General features: G+C 29.2%; 2 protein-coding genes across 7 annotated transcripts in view; both read left to right on the top strand.

Moving 5' to 3' along the window:
- The first annotated feature begins 2,071 nt into the window (after positions 1-2,071).
- Ltn1 (E3 ubiquitin-protein ligase listerin) lies at positions 2,072-10,495 on the top strand. Of its 2 annotated transcripts, none has more exons than XM_035875797.2 (24): positions 2,072-2,179; positions 2,611-2,839; positions 3,069-3,278; positions 3,357-3,623; positions 3,761-3,876; positions 3,988-4,342; positions 4,415-4,602; positions 4,676-4,811; positions 4,899-5,585; positions 5,661-5,871; positions 5,958-6,306; positions 6,382-6,931; positions 7,017-7,132; positions 7,225-7,390; positions 7,513-7,691; positions 7,828-8,011; positions 8,131-8,305; positions 8,389-8,743; positions 8,838-8,984; positions 9,089-9,219; positions 9,282-9,493; positions 9,601-9,792; positions 9,875-10,042; positions 10,136-10,495. In XM_035875797.2, exons 2-24 carry the CDS (start codon positions 2,795-2,797, stop codon positions 10,193-10,195), a joined length of 5,199 nt encoding a protein of 1,732 aa, XP_035731690.2. In that variant the 5' UTR covers positions 2,072-2,179; positions 2,611-2,794; the 3' UTR covers positions 10,196-10,495. The 2 variants fall into 2 exon arrangements, with proteins under 2 accessions (XP_035731690.2, XP_035731689.2); XM_035875796.2 differs by lacking the exon at positions 2,072-2,179 and adding an exon at positions 2,210-2,524.
- A 188-nt stretch (positions 10,496-10,683) lies between these two features.
- Positions 10,684-17,437, top strand: part of LOC118445862 (E3 ubiquitin-protein ligase MIB1-like) — a 173,325-nt gene continuing 166,571 nt past the window's right edge. For all 5 annotated transcript variants that reach the window (XM_085656444.1, XM_085656443.1, XM_085656445.1 and 2 more), the window contains exons 1-8: positions 10,684-10,876; positions 11,258-11,605; positions 11,690-11,890; positions 12,015-12,134; positions 12,257-12,586; positions 12,677-12,824; positions 12,923-13,167; positions 13,377-13,574. In XM_085656444.1, the coding sequence (XP_085512570.1) occupies positions 10,775-10,876; positions 11,258-11,605; positions 11,690-11,890; positions 12,015-12,134; positions 12,257-12,586; positions 12,677-12,824; positions 12,923-13,167; positions 13,377-13,574 (1,692 nt within the window). In that variant the 5' untranslated portion in view covers positions 10,684-10,774. The remainder of the gene's footprint in view (positions 10,877-11,257; positions 11,606-11,689; positions 11,891-12,014; positions 12,135-12,256; positions 12,587-12,676; positions 12,825-12,922; positions 13,168-13,376; positions 13,575-17,437) is intronic.

Genomic DNA, 17,437 nt, shown 5'->3' with positions numbered 1-17,437 from the left:
TTTTAATGTTTAAATAAATGAACTATTGTTTAAATATTACTTTCTTCTATCCCGCGTACTTGGATGGTTGTTTAAATAATTATAAAATTAGCGAAAGTATTAATTTTTAAATTCTCGCGTTTAGAAAATTTAATCCCGATGTGTACAAGTCGGAGTGCGAGGGAGAACTAACTCGGAGCTGTCAAAGTTAAGAGAAAGCGCGTTTATGTTTATATTACACAAGGCCGACTACTCCAAAAGTAAAATTTAAAAGTAACAGAAGTTAATAGTAAAATTATTTTAAGTTCCGCGCCCGTTTCAGTATTTTTAATGTTTAAATAAATGAACTATTGTTTAAATATTACTTTCTTCTATCCCGCGCACTTGGATGGTTGTTTAAATAATTATAAAATTAGCGAAAGTATTAATTTTTAAATTCTCGCGTTTAGAAAATTTAATCCCGATGTGTACAAGTCGGAGTGCGAGGGAGAACTAACTCGGAGCTGTCAAAGTTAAGAGAAAGCGCGTTTATGTTTATATTACACAAGGTCGACTACTCCAAAAGTAAAATTTATAAGTAACAGAATTTAATAGTAAAATTATTTTAAGTTCCGCGTCCGTTTCAGTATTTTTAATGTTTAAATAAATGAACTATTGTTTAAATATTACTTTATACTATCCCGCGTACTTGGAAGATTGTTTAAATAATTATGAAATCAGCGAACTATTAATTTTTAAGTTTTCGCGTTTAGAAAATGAGAATCACGATGTGCACAAGTCGGAGTGCAAGAGAGAACTAACTCAGTAATTTTCAATGTTATTCAAAGAACCGCTTATGTTTATATTGCACAAGGGCAACAACCAGAGACAGTATTTTTAAGTATTGAAATCTTACTTTAAATTATTTGAAGTATCTCGTACGTGTCCTGTTATAAAATGTTTATACAAATTTACTATTGTTTAAATATTACTTTTTTGTACTCCGCGTATATTAATGATTATTTAATTAATTATAAAGTATCGAAATAATTAATTTAAAGTTTTCGCGTGTAAGAAGCGTGATAGCCGATGTGCTCTGGTCGGAGTTTAAATAGATTCTAACCTAGTATTTTTCAAAGTTAATCGGATGATTGTTTATATTTTTATTTCACAAGGCCAACAACCCTAAGATAAAAAAAAAAAAATATATTTTATATTAAAATTATTTTAATTTCTTCGCGCGTTTCAGTCTTTCTAACATATAAGCGTATATGCTATTGTTTAATTATTAGTTTTCTTTGTCTCCGTCTACATTAAAGATTGTTTAATTAATGGAAAAATTATCGATAGTGTTAATTTATAAGTTTTAGCTTTTAGAAAGAGATAATGTGATGTGTACACGTCGGAGTGTTGTAGTATACTAATTGAATTATCGTCAAAGTTAAGGAAAAGTGTGTTTATGTTTACAATACATAAGGCCATCAACGTTGAGATTGAAATGTTTTGGTAGAGTATTGAAAGTTTATATTAAAATTATTGTAAGTTTCTCACGTTTTACGATCTTTTTAATGTTTATACGAATGTACTATTATTTAAATATTAATTTAGAGTACTCCGCATACGATGTTTATATTTTTAAATAATTAAAAAATCATCGATAGTATTAATTTTTAAATTCTTACGTTTAAAAAGAACGATTCTCAATGTACACTCGAGAGATTACAAGAGAATACTAATTCGATAATCGTCAAAGTTAAAGAACGTATATATACAGATTACGCAAGGACAATAACACCGTGATGAAAATTTTTAAGTATTAAAATGTTGAATTAAAATTATTTTAATTTTCTCGCGTGTAATAGTCTTTTTGACATTGGACATGAATTTCCTTATTTTTTTTTTCAAAGAATCATCTATCCAAAGAGTAACCGGGTAAGTTATCGTAGATTCTCCTTGCAATCATTATGAAACCTTTTTCTTTTCGTTTGGAATAATTCAGAAATTCTAACGATCAGTTATTTACCTAAACAAACAATTAGGTGATCACTTCTTCATCGCTCGCTACGAAATGAGTATACACCATTTAATCGCTGATAAGAAAGTCAGTAGTGGGGATACGAGCTTCTTCGTTTTCGCCACGAATTTGGAGGGGCGCCACAGTGCAAAACTTTTTCTACGTGAAAAATGTCGAAAATAGGATTTACGTCAACAATGAGAACAGGTATAATTCTTAATCAATTTCTATGCTATAGTATGTCATTTTAAAGACAACGGATTCGTCTAGGATATATCTTTTTTCAAATTGTTGCAAAAGCTTTTTATTTGTGCATAAACCATCATTGAGAATGGCCATTTTTTAACATGATTTTTTTCAAATAAAATAAAACTTTTTCAAAAATTTAATAAAGTTGTGTCTTAGATTAAATCTTTGTTTTTAAAATTAAATTTTGTTCATCAAAATCCATCCAGAATTACGTCCATTCTCATTGATTGGCGTAAAATCATTATAAAATCAGGGATAGTGAATAGCTTTAATAAATGCAACTATGCATGGGACATAATAAATGTGAGATCATATATATATACATATATATTTATATCAAAATACCTAGCTTTAACTATATCCATTTAACTAAGGTGATATTTGTACAGAACTTGTAAAATAACATCAGAGTGAGAGATTGGCAACAATATTGATGTGTTATATTTCGGAAGCAATTATTTATCTGTGTATGCTCTTACGAGAATAGTAGTTGTGGATTGGGAAGATAAAGACAATAAAATTGCGTGATATTACTTTATAAAAATTTTTCGTTATATTGTCAACTAAATTGTCATGGGTAAAAACAAGCAAGCACAGCGAAGTAAAAATAATGCAAGGGTATGTAATAATTTTAATGTAGAATTAATATTTTTTTTTTCTTTCCTAACCTCAAGTACTATATGACAATATGTATCTTTAATGTATTAAACAGAGATTTTGTAATCTATTAAAAAAGATTTAAGTACTTTTTGATAAAGTACAAAAAAAAATTAATGATATAACGTGTAACTTTTTTGTTTTTTGTCTTTATTCCAAATATCTCCAAAATATTATTTTCATTTTTTAGCCATCAAATAGTAGTAGAAGCGCAGAGCTTCTGGGAACTGCAATGCCCAATTTTGTTGGATTTTCTGCTGTGAAAGACGGTGGCTATGTCCCTATACTTCCTGGATTAACTCTTTGCAGTGTAAATGACATTAAAATGCATAATGTAAATTCTAATTTTCAAATAGTTTTGAAAAAAATGAATAAGAAGGATGCAACAACCAGGTACAAGGTAAAAAGTTAATATTTTTCAATCTTGTTAAGTGGTAATCATGTTATGTCTATTTAATATATGAATATATTTTTTTAGGCTTTGCAAGAATTTGCTATTATGTGTCGAACGGAAAAATTAACAGCAGTTGAAGGAATGTTACCCTTTTGGCCTAGATTATACAATATTTTAGCTATTGATATTGAACATAAAGTAAGAGAAGCTGCACAGTTAGCTCATCTTGCTGTAGTAAAACGAGTTAGTGAAGGTATTATTACGTATTTAAAGCAAATTGCTGGTTCTTGGTTTACTTCTCAGTATGATACTTATCCACCTGCTGCATCGGCTGCAACAAATTCATTTAATGTGAGTAATAGATTTTTTTTTTTTTTTTTTATTTAGACTTTAATTTTTTCCATTACAGCATTTTGAAATGGTACAAAAAAATTGTTTGTCAATTATTTAATAGTTCTTTCTTTCTTTTTCTTTTTTTGTATGCTTAGGTGATCTTCCCACAAAAGAGAATAGTCGACGTAATAATCCATTGTCAAGATGAAATATTATTATATATTTTTAATAATATTATAATCCAAACTCCGCAATCGTTGTCTATACATAAGTATGTTTCATTATTTATTTAAATATATATAATGTGTAATTGTATTTATGTATGTTCTCTTTATATTTTTATTATACTTTTTTTTTCTTTTTTTTTCTTTTTTTCTTAAAGATCTTTAAATCCAGAAGAAATGGAAGCAAAGTATCAAAGAGTATTGGTGGCAAGTTTACATGGTTACAGTTATTATTTTAAAAAGGTACCTTTTCAAGAAATAAAACAGGCTATTGAAATTCATGAGAAAATTATAAGTAATAGTAAATTTTGGAAATTGGCCAAGCATAATGCCTTTCCTATAACAACAGCATTTTTTACTGTATTAACGTCGATATTAGAAAATGCAGATGATTTAATACAAAATGAAAAGAAAAGAACAATAACAGCTATTATGAATAGTCTTGATGAAATGGAACCTGCACTTTCATCAGCAATCTGGGAGTGTATGCTTGTTGCTATTAATAAAGTACAAGTAAGAAATTTAGATCGTAATTTCTGTTAAATTGGATAAAATATCGATAAAATATTAAATTTTTTTTTACAGGACTGGTATACAGTAGTTAGTATTGAGCAGCTTGTGTTGCCGAAATTATGGAAAATTTTACGTAGTGGTGGACAGTGTTGTGCAAGTGTCGTTTATCCTAATTTATTACCTTTTCTCAGTCAATTTCCAAAATTAAATATCGATAATACAAAATTATATACGAATTTCTTTGAGAACATGCGCCAAGGGTATTCTTTCAATTTTATTTAACCTTTGCCCGTTTAATTGTATAACAATTTTTATAACGTAAAAGTTTTTCAGATTCTCAGCTAAGAGAGTTCAATTTAGTCGTTCTGAAATGTTTGCAGTAACAGTTTCCTTTGTTGAGTGTTTACGATATGCAATATTGTTGAATGCCAATGATGTTACTTTATGTGAGAAACTTTTGAAAGAACAGGTATGTAATAATACTTAAAATAAATAACAAATATTATTTCATTTATTATATGAATAGTAATGTAAAATAATCTATTAAATATTCCAGCTAATTCCTCTAATAGAAATGTGTTTAACAAAAAGTATAATAATAGAAGAGATTTTATTCTGTGAAGTTAGCCAGCTATTGATATATTGGAGTAAAAATCGATACAATGAAGAATATAAATCGTATCCTGTTTTATTACGTATATTTTGGACAGAACTTAAACAATTATATGAAAAACTCATAAATATGATACAAACTTCTAATTTAGAATCTATTGAAAATATAAGTAGTTGTCAAATAGAATTTTTACTTAACTTAAGGGATATCCCAAATAGAAGACGAAAAAATTTAAAAGTAAACTTTGTTGAAACTGATCAAATCACTGAACCTAAATGTCAAATACAAAAGGTAGAGGTAGAAGTGGATACAGTTTTTCAAGCTGAACTTTTTAATTTTGTTAATGATTTTTGTGTCACGTGTTTTAATAAAATTAATACAGATCATTTCATAGAATATATCAAATATCTTAATGAAATTATCACACATTTTGAGTGTCAAGAGCTTTTCATTGCTCTTACAAAATCATTAAATCCGGACATAAGTTTCTTCCAGTTTTATAGTGAAACTTTGCAAAACTGGTTAACACAGGCAACAAACAAAGAAAAACATGTAGCAGAATTAATTTTCAAACTTGTAAAGTATATGGATGATACGGACAAAGATAAAGTCTTAAATTCATTAACAGAGGTAAGATCATTATATTTTACATTTTATTCCTGTAAAGATAATATATATATATCTATATATTATTTCGATTTTTAGTTTGAGAATGTCACTATAGTTAGAAGTATCATCGAATGTGGTTTATCCAAAAATAATAGAAATGACGCTGTAATAAAAAAATGGTGTTCGCAATCTAAAGTAACTAGTTTACTTATAGATGTAGTTAAAGAAGTGGTTTCTGGTACTTATACCAATTTAGAAAGAAATAAGAAATTGATTCTATTGGCTTTTGATTTATCTGAGGATGGTGGTATGGAATATTTTTAATATTTATCAATGTATTTTTATTTATATTTGTATTGATATATTGCTTATATAATATTGATTTGTTTTTAGATCCATTAATAAACGAAGATAAAGCTAATCAAATTATTACAATCCTATGTGACTCAATAAATCAGAAAAATGAAGCCTCCTTGGTAGAACTTGCAAAATTAATTTTACAACTTGTACCACTTGTATGGACTTATAAGAAACCAATATCTGGTGCCGTACAACTATTAAAAGCACTTTTTGTTCTGTGTATGCAAGAATATTCGAACAATTATGATTCCATTTCTATCAATGACATGCAAAATGTTTGGAAAAAAGGTCTTTCTGAGTGTAGACGAAGACTTGCACATTCTGAATTTACTTCGTTCACTAAGCAAATTGCAGCTATTACTTGGAATGAAATATGCAATACGTGAGTTTATATATTTTAAACGGACGATAGGTTTTTTTTTCATTTATTTTATTCATATCATTTTATATTTTACAGATACGAAGCTGATGTAAAAGATTTGCTAGTAGACATAGCAACTGATTTTCTTGAAGTAATAATTAATAATGAACTATATGTAAATACTGATGATATGAAAATGGAATATGCAAAAGAAGTTCTTTCGACATTTTTAACAGAATCAAATATAAGTAAATGGATGACTGAAGTTACTGAAATTGTAATTTATGCAGAAGTAATAACTGGACATTTATATGTATCAAAACCTCAACAAAAGATACGTGCATACCACCATACTGCAATCATCAATTTAACTGATAATGTTTTAATAGATAATACAGAGAATTGCCTTATGTGGGCTTTATTTGTAACAAAATTATTAAGTAATCTTTATTTAAGATACGAACAAGAAAATGTGGATGAAAATGTTGATGAAAATGTTGATGAAAATGTTGATGAAAATGTTGATGAAAATGTGGATGAAAATGATATTGAAAATCAGATTTTGATACCCGGATTTACAGAGATATTAGTAAATATTATACATTCTGTTACTTTGGGACATATTTATGTGAATTACTATAAATCTGTAAGTACATTTTACATTACATGTTATACAATTATAACATGTAATTTTTTAACATTTAAAGAATTAATATTTTTTCTTTTTATAGGCCAAATGTTACAAAAATGTGGAAAAACTTTTGACATCTATAAAAAATAATTTGAAAAATTTGCAGAAACATATAACTAAAAAGGAACACGAGGAAATTCTTCATTATATTCAAAAGTAGGTATTATTATTATTATTATTATTTTTTTTTTTTTTTTTTTTTTTTTTTTAAGATATTTCAAGTTATAAATAATATGTTCTTCTTTCAGATATAAGTCTGAATATGGAAGTATTTTACCTTACATCATAAATGTCTATTTTACGGAATTATGTGCAAAAGAAGATCTTGCAGAGTATTGTAAAATATGTAAAAGCAATAGTATTCTTCCTGAAAGTGATGGATGCGACAAAGAAGCATATTTACAAGCAGTGCAGGTATAAACTTTTTTGATTTTCTTAAATATATATTTCTCATACATACTAAGTTAATATTATATTTAAAAATTTTTTTTATTTTTTTCTTTCTTTTTTTTTTTTTTTTTAATACTGTATTTCAGATTATATCTCAATACTTAGATCCAGAAAATATTCAAGTATCAACAGATGATCTTTTAAGTGCATTAATTGTAGGAAGAAATATACTTTCAACTCAAGCAAATACTTCAATACATGTCAATATATTAGAAAGGATTGCATCAAATCAACAGCAAAATTCTAACTTCTTACTTTTTGATTGGTTTGTATATTTAATTTATATTTCATATTATAATTGTTATTTATTCGAGTTTATAATAATTATACTTTTGTAAAAATTCTATTTCAAGCACTTTTAAATAATGAGTTCTATTTTTTCTTTTTTTTTTTTTTTATAGCAATATTAGCGATGAATCGTGGGAAAATGTAGCTTTAATTTTAGAAATTATAAGATTTCTTACCGAACTTATTATAAGAATACCTACAAATTTATCCTGTAAAAATTGGGATTTTATTCTGATATCTTTAGCATCCTGGCAAGTTTCTGTAAATAAATCTAAAGATAACTTCAATGATCTTAAGGTAAGTAAAAAAAAAAAAAAGAAGAAAGAGTATCTAGTACATACTCTTTTCAATATTACAATATTAAAATCATAGTAATAAACACACATACACATATATACATATATTTATTTATACAGGTGATAGCATTAACAGTAGCTGTTAGTCAGCTTTTTTATGAATTTCAAAGTTTGATGCATAAACACAATGTAGAACCATTGAGTGAATTACCACCTGCTATTTTAGATGAATGGAAAGCTGTCTTTGCTAATGACATACACAGAGGTATTTTACAAACTTGGAAGCTCCATGCTGGTAAATTTTTTTTTCTTACGAAATGATATAAAATTCACGATATTAATATTTTTTACAATTAAAATTTAATCAAATATTTTCAGAGTCATGCATTGAAAAAATGGGAATTTTAAAGCCAATTATTGCTTTAGATTATTTGGGCAAAACGATAAGTTTACTTTATGCTAAAGTGCTTTTCAAAAGTGAGAACGTGCCTACTGACAGTAATAATTTAGATGAAACAATAAAATTATGTCTGAAACTTCTTCAGTCTCCAGCGCCGTCTATTCAATTGGGTGTATATCATTGTTTAAAACATGTTATATCTGAGCTTGTAGAACAAGATAAAACGTCCATGGAAACAGAATGCTTTCATCCACTTGTTTTAAGTATTAGAAATTTTGAAGAAGCTCTTTTGAATATACAGTATATAGTGAACACGATGCTTATAGATTTCAAGTTCGTATTAAAAAAAGCATTATATAAATATATTTTTATTATTTATTTACAATATAATTATTTATTGTTTTGGATTTATTTTATTCCCATTCAGATTATGTGATACTATTAGTTGTACAATACAACCTTATACAGACTCTTACACATATACTTTGGGTTACTTATTGCTTTGGTCAATTGTTTTGGATATGTGTGCAAATACGCATGGTGATTTACGATATCAATATGCTGAAATATTAAAGTAAGTTTTATTTTTAAAAATGAGACAATAATGTTTACATGTGGATTTTAAAAATCTATGTAAGAAAAAAATTTAATTAGAAATATGTTTATTAATGCCTTCAGGAAAGATCTCTTTCCATCTTTATTGAATAATATATTTCGATTAATGCCAGTGGAAGTGCTACAGGATAACAAAAATAAAGCACCCAAATTAGTAGAAATGTTTTCTACAGTACCATCTTTAAATTTTGGAGGTATGTCTATCTATAACTTATTGTTAATTATTTTATTGTTAATTCGAATAATTTATTTTTAGAAAGTTGGACTGAATGGAGATTAGATCATATAGTATGTTGGTTATATACAAATACTTTGAGGCATTTGCCTGTATTAGTGAGACAGTGGTGGAGTACTGCTGATAGCAAAGTTAGCGCTGCAGTGGATAGAATAACGATGCATTATGTTAGTCCTATGTTATGTCAAGAAGAACTTCTTAATAATAGGCTAGTCAATGTTGAAAACATGCAGGTAAAAAAATAGAAAATGTGTACTACATCAAACTTATGTGACTTATTTAATAAATTGAGAGTATTCATTTCTTTTTATTTTATTTTTTTTTGTTATTAATATCATAGGTAAAAGTTCATCCAACAGCTAGAGAGGTAGTAGCATTGTATCAAATGGATGATACAGAATTAGAACTGAGTATTGTTTTACCACCAAATCATCCATTGGGTCCAGTGACTGTAGAACCAGGACAACATGCAGGAGGTACCGCCAATTGGAGAAATTGTCATATGCATCTGTCAATATTTCTTACTCACCAAGTAAGAATTATTATTATATATATGTGTATGAATATTAAAATGTCTATGGTGTTTAATTGTTATACAATTGTTTTTGATACAGAATGGATCAATTTGGGATGGATTAATATCATGGAAAAAGAACTTGGACAAAAAATTTGCAGGTGTCGAGGAGTGTTATATATGTTTCAGTATCTTTCATATAAGCACTTATCAAATACCAAAATTGTCTTGTCATACTTGTCGGAAGAAATTCCACACACCATGCTTGGTAAGAATTTTATATATTATTTATTATTGAAATATTATATTACGTACTATGTTATATATATATATGTATATATGTATATTTTTTTTATTCTAGTACAAATGGTTCAGTACAAGTCAAAAATCTACATGCCCTATATGTCGGAATGTATTCTAATTTAATCATAAATATAAAGTGGACTATGAATACATAATAAGTTGATATAATAAAAGAAGATTATATACAGTATTTGTAAGAAAAAAAATTGATGATGTAATATAATTTATGGTGTTAGTATATATATATATATGGAAGTAGTGAAAAATTATATCTTACGGAATTTATGTGTCTCTTTAAGATGTATTTAAAATAATTGATTGTAATACAAACCAATTTTCTAAACTAAAAACAATGTAAGTTTTTAGTTTAGAACTGAATAGCTCTCAAGTTGCCAAGAACCTAGTTGCCGATGAAATATATTATTAATAACATATACCTATGATCTGCGTTAGAAATTCTTCGTTGTTTTATATTATTAATTTAGAAATATAAACAAAAATTAGTTCCCATTTTTCGATTTATCGCTATTGATGGCGCTGCCGTCGACCAAACTAATGACTCTATTGGATGAAAGTTGGTACGATATGTTTTGACATTAGTTTAAGATGGCGGTATTTTTCAGTGTTCGTACGTGAAAGCGGTCTCGTGTTTCGGTAATTTTCGCGGTATCGGTGAAATTTTCTTAAATATCGAGGCATGGAGACTAGTGCGAGTACCGGTACTCGTACATCGCGGTTTATGATGGAGGGTGTCGGCGCTCGAGTTATTCGTGGACCCGAATGGAAATGGGGTAAACAGGTTGGAACATAGGTTACTTATTATAAATATGTATTTTTCAAATTGTTCATAGTCTTTCATTATTAATTTAACGTTGCCAGTATTCTATAACATCTTTGTGTTATTTATTTATTTTAGCTGATAATTTTTTTTTCATTAATTTATATTCAAATTTAAAAATATTTTTAACAAACTTTTAAGGTTATCGAACAATCAACAATTCTCTTCTTCACATGCTTGATTATGTTAATAATTTAATTTAATACGAGTAATCATGAATATAAATCGTATTTTATTTTATTATTCATAAATTGTTTTAATATTATTAATAAATTAAGCAAAGAATTAAGTAAGTAATAAATCAAGGTTAAGTTATGTTAACAGTGTATTATTGTTTAATAGGATGGAGGAGAAGGGCATGTAGGAACAGTAAGAAATTTTGAATCACCAGAAGAAGTTGTTGTGGTATGGGATAATGGTACTGCAGCAAATTATCGTTGTTCTGGTGCATTTGATTTACGTATATTGGACTCAGCACCAACAGGTGTCAAGCACGAAGGAACTATGTGTGACACATGTAGACAGCAACCAATCTTTGGTATTCGATGGAAATGTGCAGAATGTGGAAATTATGACCTGTGCTCTATTTGTTATCACGGAGATAAACATCATTTAAGGCATAAATTTTATCGCATTGCTACTCCTGGAAGTGAACGTGTTTTATTAGAACCAAGACGTAAAACTAAAAAAGTATGTAATAGAAACATTAATAAAAAGGATATATAATAAATGGAATATATTAATACAATATTATTATTTTTTTTTAATTTACAGATAGCCATTAGAGGTATATTTCCTGGTGCAAGAGTTGTTAGGGGTGTTGATTGGCAATGGGAAGATCAAGATGGTGGAAATGGACGCAGAGGAAAAGTTAATGAAGTACAGGATTGGTCATCAGCTAGTCCTCGTTCAGCGGCTTACGTTATTTGGGATAATGGCGCAAAAAATTTGTATCGCGTTGGATTTGAAGGAATGGTTAGTTTTTATACATTACATTATGATAATGAATTTTAATTTTTATACTATAATGAATATTTATTTATTCATATTCTCTTCTTATTTATTCATATTGATTTTGTTTTTTTTTTTTTAACTCTAGGCCGATTTAAAGGTTGTCAGCGATGCAAAAGGACAAACAGTTTATAGGGATCATTTACCATTGTTAGGTGAACAAGGTCCAGGTAGGACTGGACCACATGGTTTACAGATTGGAGATCAGGTATATATATGTATATATATAATTTTTAAAGCATATTAATTTTCAATTATTGTTATTCCTTTTATATTCTCCTCCTTCTGTTTTTTCTTTTGAATTTTAAATGATATTTATTTTTGACAAAGGTTAATGTCGACTTGGAATTAGAAATAGTACAATCATTGCAACACGGTCATGGTGGTTGGACCGATGGAATGTTCGAATGTCTTGGTACTACCGGTACCGTTGTTGGTATTGACGAAGATCACGATATTGTCGTTTCATATCCGAGTGGCAACAGGTGGACTTTCAATCCAGCTGTAATTACAAAAGTTCAAATACCTGTTCCTGTTACAAGTTCCAGTTCGGACAATCAAACCTTTGCTGTTGGTGATTTGGTACAAATTTGTAACGATTTGGAAAAGATTAAATTGTTACAACGTGGACATGGAGAATGGGCAGACGCTATGGCACCAGTAATTGAATGTTTTTTTTTTTTTTTTACATCGATTAAATATATTTGATAAATATAACATGCTCCGTATTTCCTTTTTCTTTTTTATTAGACTTTGGGAAAAATAGGAAGAGTACAACAGATATATCACGATGGAGATTTGAAGGTCGAAGTGTGTAGTACATCGTGGACGTATAATCCACAAGCGGTAACAAAAGTTGCTAGTAGCGATGGTAGCGTTCCAGGAAACAGTAGCGGAGGTTCGTACTTCCATTTAATAATATTCAATTGCGTCTCAATGTTGACTGAGATTGCAAAAAAAAAAAAGAGAAAAATAATGATTTTTGTTTTTTAACAGAACGTTTTTTAACAGAACTATTGAAGAAACTATTTGAAACTCATGTTTCGGGTGACGTTAACGAAGAGCTTGTAAAAACTGCGGCGAACGGTGACGCATGCAAATGCGAAGAATGTTTAAAGAGACCCGAGGCCGACGTTAATGGTGTATTTTCTGGTCATACAGCTTTGCAAGCTGCGAGTCAAAATGGTCATTTGGAAGTTATTAAAATTCTCCTCCGTTACAAAGCCGATGTTGAAATCGAGGTATATATATATGTATATATATATATATATATATATATATATATATATATATATTTTTTTTTTTTTTTTTTTTTTTTTTTTTTTTTTTTTTTGTTACGTTATTTAATGATCGAAAAGACAAAAAAAAAAGAAAAAAGAAAAGAAAAGAAAAACAAAGAAAGTAAAATTCGATTAGATATATATATTACATTTCCTGTTTGATTAAATAGGATAAGGATGGTGATAGAGCGGTCCATCATGCTGCATTCGGTGACGAACCAGGAGTAATGGCTTTGCTGGCAGGTGCTGGTGCTGATCTCAATGCTCGTAACAAAAGGCGTCAGACTGCCCTTCACATCGCGGTAAACAAAGGCCACGCCGGAGTGGTTAGAACTTTGCTTGAGTTAGGATGTCATCCGAGTTTGCAGGTAAGTTTTCTCGATTGTAAATCCAATGTTTCCCTTTTGTTTACATATATTAACGAGTACGTCGAGCAACCAATCATTAACGAATATTATTCAAATGGAGATAGAAATGAATTCGTCAAACGATCGATAGATAGATAATCGTATCTCTGACTGGTCGTATTTTTATTTACGTACATATATGTACACACATATATATATATATATGTGTGTGTGTGTACGTAGCATAGAACGGAAATTAAAATTGTAAAAAGGAAAAAAGGAAAGAAAGGAAAGAAAGAAAGAAGGAAAGGGGAGGAAGGGTAAAAAAGAAATAAAAAATGAAAGAAACAAGAAAAATAAAAGAAAAAAAAAATAAAAGAAGAGCGAGGAAAGGAAGAGAAAGATGGACCGTACCGATTTATATTATTGGATGAGGAAATAGGGATGGAAAGGGAAAATATTAATTTACTCGATTGCCGTTTCGATTTGATATTTATGAACGATATATAAATAAACTCTCTGTGCATAGAAATACGAACGAGATTGTTCCGAGAGCGAAACGTTATTTGAGCTATCGATCGTACATATATGCGTGTATATACATACATACGTACATTCATACATACATTCATACATACATACATATATATATATATATATATATATATATATATATATATATATATATATATATATATATATATGGACACATATATGAGCTTATTTATATACGAAGTAGGTGTGACAAGTTGTCGTGACAAGTTCGTTTAATATGCGATCAGATGAGAAAAGGTTCCCTCTTGAGCCTAGAGAAATAGAGTGAGAGGGAGAGAGTTAGAGAGGGTGAGAGAGAGGGAGAAAGAGAGAGAGAGAGAGAGAGAGAGAGAGAGAAGTGACTCGAGAAAATATCGATGCTTTTGAATGACGATCGATATAAGAAATTTGCGGTTCGATTTATAGTTAGGAGTGTTGCAAGTTTTGCGTCTTCACATTTTTCTTCTTTTCCTCCTTCTCCTTTTCTTCTACTTTTTTTTTTTTTGTTTTTTTTTTGTTTTTTTTTGGAGAAGGGTAAGGGAGTAAGAGTAAGCAGTAAGAGTAAGGGAGTAAGGAGTAAGCGAGGAATATGGAAGAAAGGTTGGCATGAGAGTTTCAAAGTTTCATCGAAAAGGTCGTCGAAGATAACACGTAGTTTTCCAAGAGAATGCTCGCTTTTGAGCTTTTATCCTAGCACGAAATCTTCACCTCTAAAAATCTCGTGAAATATAACGCGATATCGTGAATGCGTGATAGAGGAACTGGAAATGCAGGATGGGGTTGGTGTGTCTGGGGGTTGGAGGAGGTGGCAGAGAGGTAGATGTTATAGGGGTAGGTAAGGGGAAACGCATCCTTGTTTATTTTATTCTTGAATCGTCTAGACGTGATTTATTTCTTGGTATTCCACTTTTCCATGATTTATACCAACGTGAAAGCTCGCGAACTAACGTTTTCTGTTCTCGTTTCAATCGCTTCGCTCTCTTTATCTCTCTCTCTCTCTCTCTCTCTCTCTCTTTCTTTCTCTCTTTCTCTATCTCTATCTCTCTTTCTCTAACTTTCTTTTTCTTTCTCACTCACTCACCCTCTATATAGTTTCTCTTCCTTCCTGGTATGAAATTCACGGCGTTCGCGGACGGGTAGATCCATCAGGATCCTCCTAATCTGCCTAGAGTCAATCTTCCCGTCATTTCTTTGCGCTATCACGCAGCGTTCGTGACGCTACGTTGCTCGATCGGATTTTCTTCGTGCATGGCCCATGGATTATTCTCGACGAACGATTATTTTTCCGGTGCATAAAAGAAGGATTCGTAACAGTTTAGTGAAGGAGTTTTAAGAAAAAGTAAAAAGAAACAAAAAAAAAAAATGGAAGAGAAGAAAAATAAAAGAAGAGAAAATAATTCGAAATCATCCTTCTTACATATTGTTTTTCTATCTTGAATTAGAAAAATCGTCACTTTAATAATGCTCCATAATTGATTTCGATATTATGATAAAGAGAAATACGATGTACGTGTGTGTATATATATTTATTTGTTTGTTTGTTTGTTTATTTATTTATTTATTTATTGATTTACCTTGTTCGTAAAAAATATTAAAGGATAACATTCTTGTAAATTGTTTCTTTTCAAAATAATCAAAAATATTTGTTGAGTTTAGATGCTCTGTAAATAGTTTCGAAATATTATAATATATATATATATATATATATATATATATATATTTATAAAGAATAATGAAGGAAAACAAGCTTTCTCGAAAATTGCTTTTTCGTAAAATCGAAGGGAAAATAGGATCGTAGCGTCTAAATCGGCAAGGAGAAAAATAAATTTACGCGAAGTAAGATAGGGGGTTAGGGATGGGGTAGGCGGGGGGAGGGAAAAGGGGGTAGTTTAGGTTGGTAAAACGAAACACAGAAGGGGAAAAGGTGCGATTCTCTGTGGCGAAATTTCCGTGGGAGAAAGAGCTAGAGATTCCAATCAGGATATATCGACGCATATTTTACCACGTAAACTTCGATATACCAAGTTAAAAAGCTTCGTGCTTTCTTTTTCTCTTTCTCTCTTTATTTCTTTCTTTCTTTCTATTTATCTATCTATCTATCTATCTATCTATCTATCTATCTATCTATTTATCTATCTATCTATCTATCTATCTATCTATCTATCTATCTATCTATCTATCTATCTATCTATCTATCTATCTATCTATCTTTTTTTCTTTTTATACACTTATTTTCGTACGATCCATATTTAAAACTATTTTCGAATATCTCATATTGGAAATTTCTTCGCGTCGTCGAGTTATTTTTCCTTTTTCCTTTTCTTTTATTGATTTAATTTTATTTCAATTCTATTCTTTCAATCCAATTCAATTCAATTGAATGTTTTATTTAAATACATAAATAAGTAAACGCTGCGTGGTGATGAAGTCTGGTATGAAAAAAAAAAAAAAAAGAAAAAACAAAAAAAAAAAGAAAATAGAAATAAAATAAAATAAAAGTAAAAAGATGTTAAACAAAATTGTTAGAAAAATTTCATACGCTTTATCCAATAATGAATATATATGTATATTATTTTTAGACCCTCGCGTTCTAATCAAAGTCGTGATGAAATGTAAAAAGTGACAAGTAGAACAAATTATTCTTGGATAGATGAAAACAACAAAAAAAAAGAAAAAAAAAAAAAAAAAAAAAGGAAAAGAAACTCGTTTCTTTTTTCATCTTTCGCTCCATCTCTAATTTTCTTTATCATGCGGCAAGCTTGCAAGCTTGTTTTCCGAGTACTTGCGAGTACAAGTTAGTAAAGAAGAAAAAAGTATAAAAAAAAGGAAGAAAAAAAAGAAAAAGGAAAGCGACGTGAAATAACATTTCCCGGCTTGCTTTGTTTCGTTTCCTCGCAAATTTTCTCGTAATATTAATAAAAACATGAGGTCCAAAAAAAGATATATACACACATATATATGTACATACATATATATATATACACATATATACAGGATGTCCCAGTTTTTTTTTCCGTAAAACTTTACCAACATATATATTATCAGTAAAAAATAAAAATTTGAAATGTTATATACACACACACACACACACACACACACATATATATACAAATATAAGTACATATGTATATTATAAACAGATAATCGTACATGTTTATAGTTTCCTCTACTCTTCTTTCTTATGAAGAGAGGGAATAGAAAGCTCAGAAGAAAGAGAGAGAGAGAGAGAGAGAGAGAGAGAGAGAGAGACAGAGAGACAGAGAGAGATGAAACCGAACGTGTTTGGCCGCACGCAGGAAGTCTGCCAGGCAGAGGAAAGCAGTGGCAGGCAGGGAAACAGAGTGGGAGGG

Source organism: Vespa mandarinia, chromosome 4, assembly GCF_050613455.1.
Source record: "Vespa mandarinia isolate Hongniang chromosome 4, ASM5061345v1, whole genome shotgun sequence".
In the NCBI taxonomy this organism is placed as follows: Eukaryota; Metazoa; Arthropoda; class Insecta; order Hymenoptera; family Vespidae; genus Vespa; species Vespa mandarinia.
Note: the sequence above shows the minus strand (reverse complement) of the source record. Positions and strands in the feature narration are given on the sequence as shown.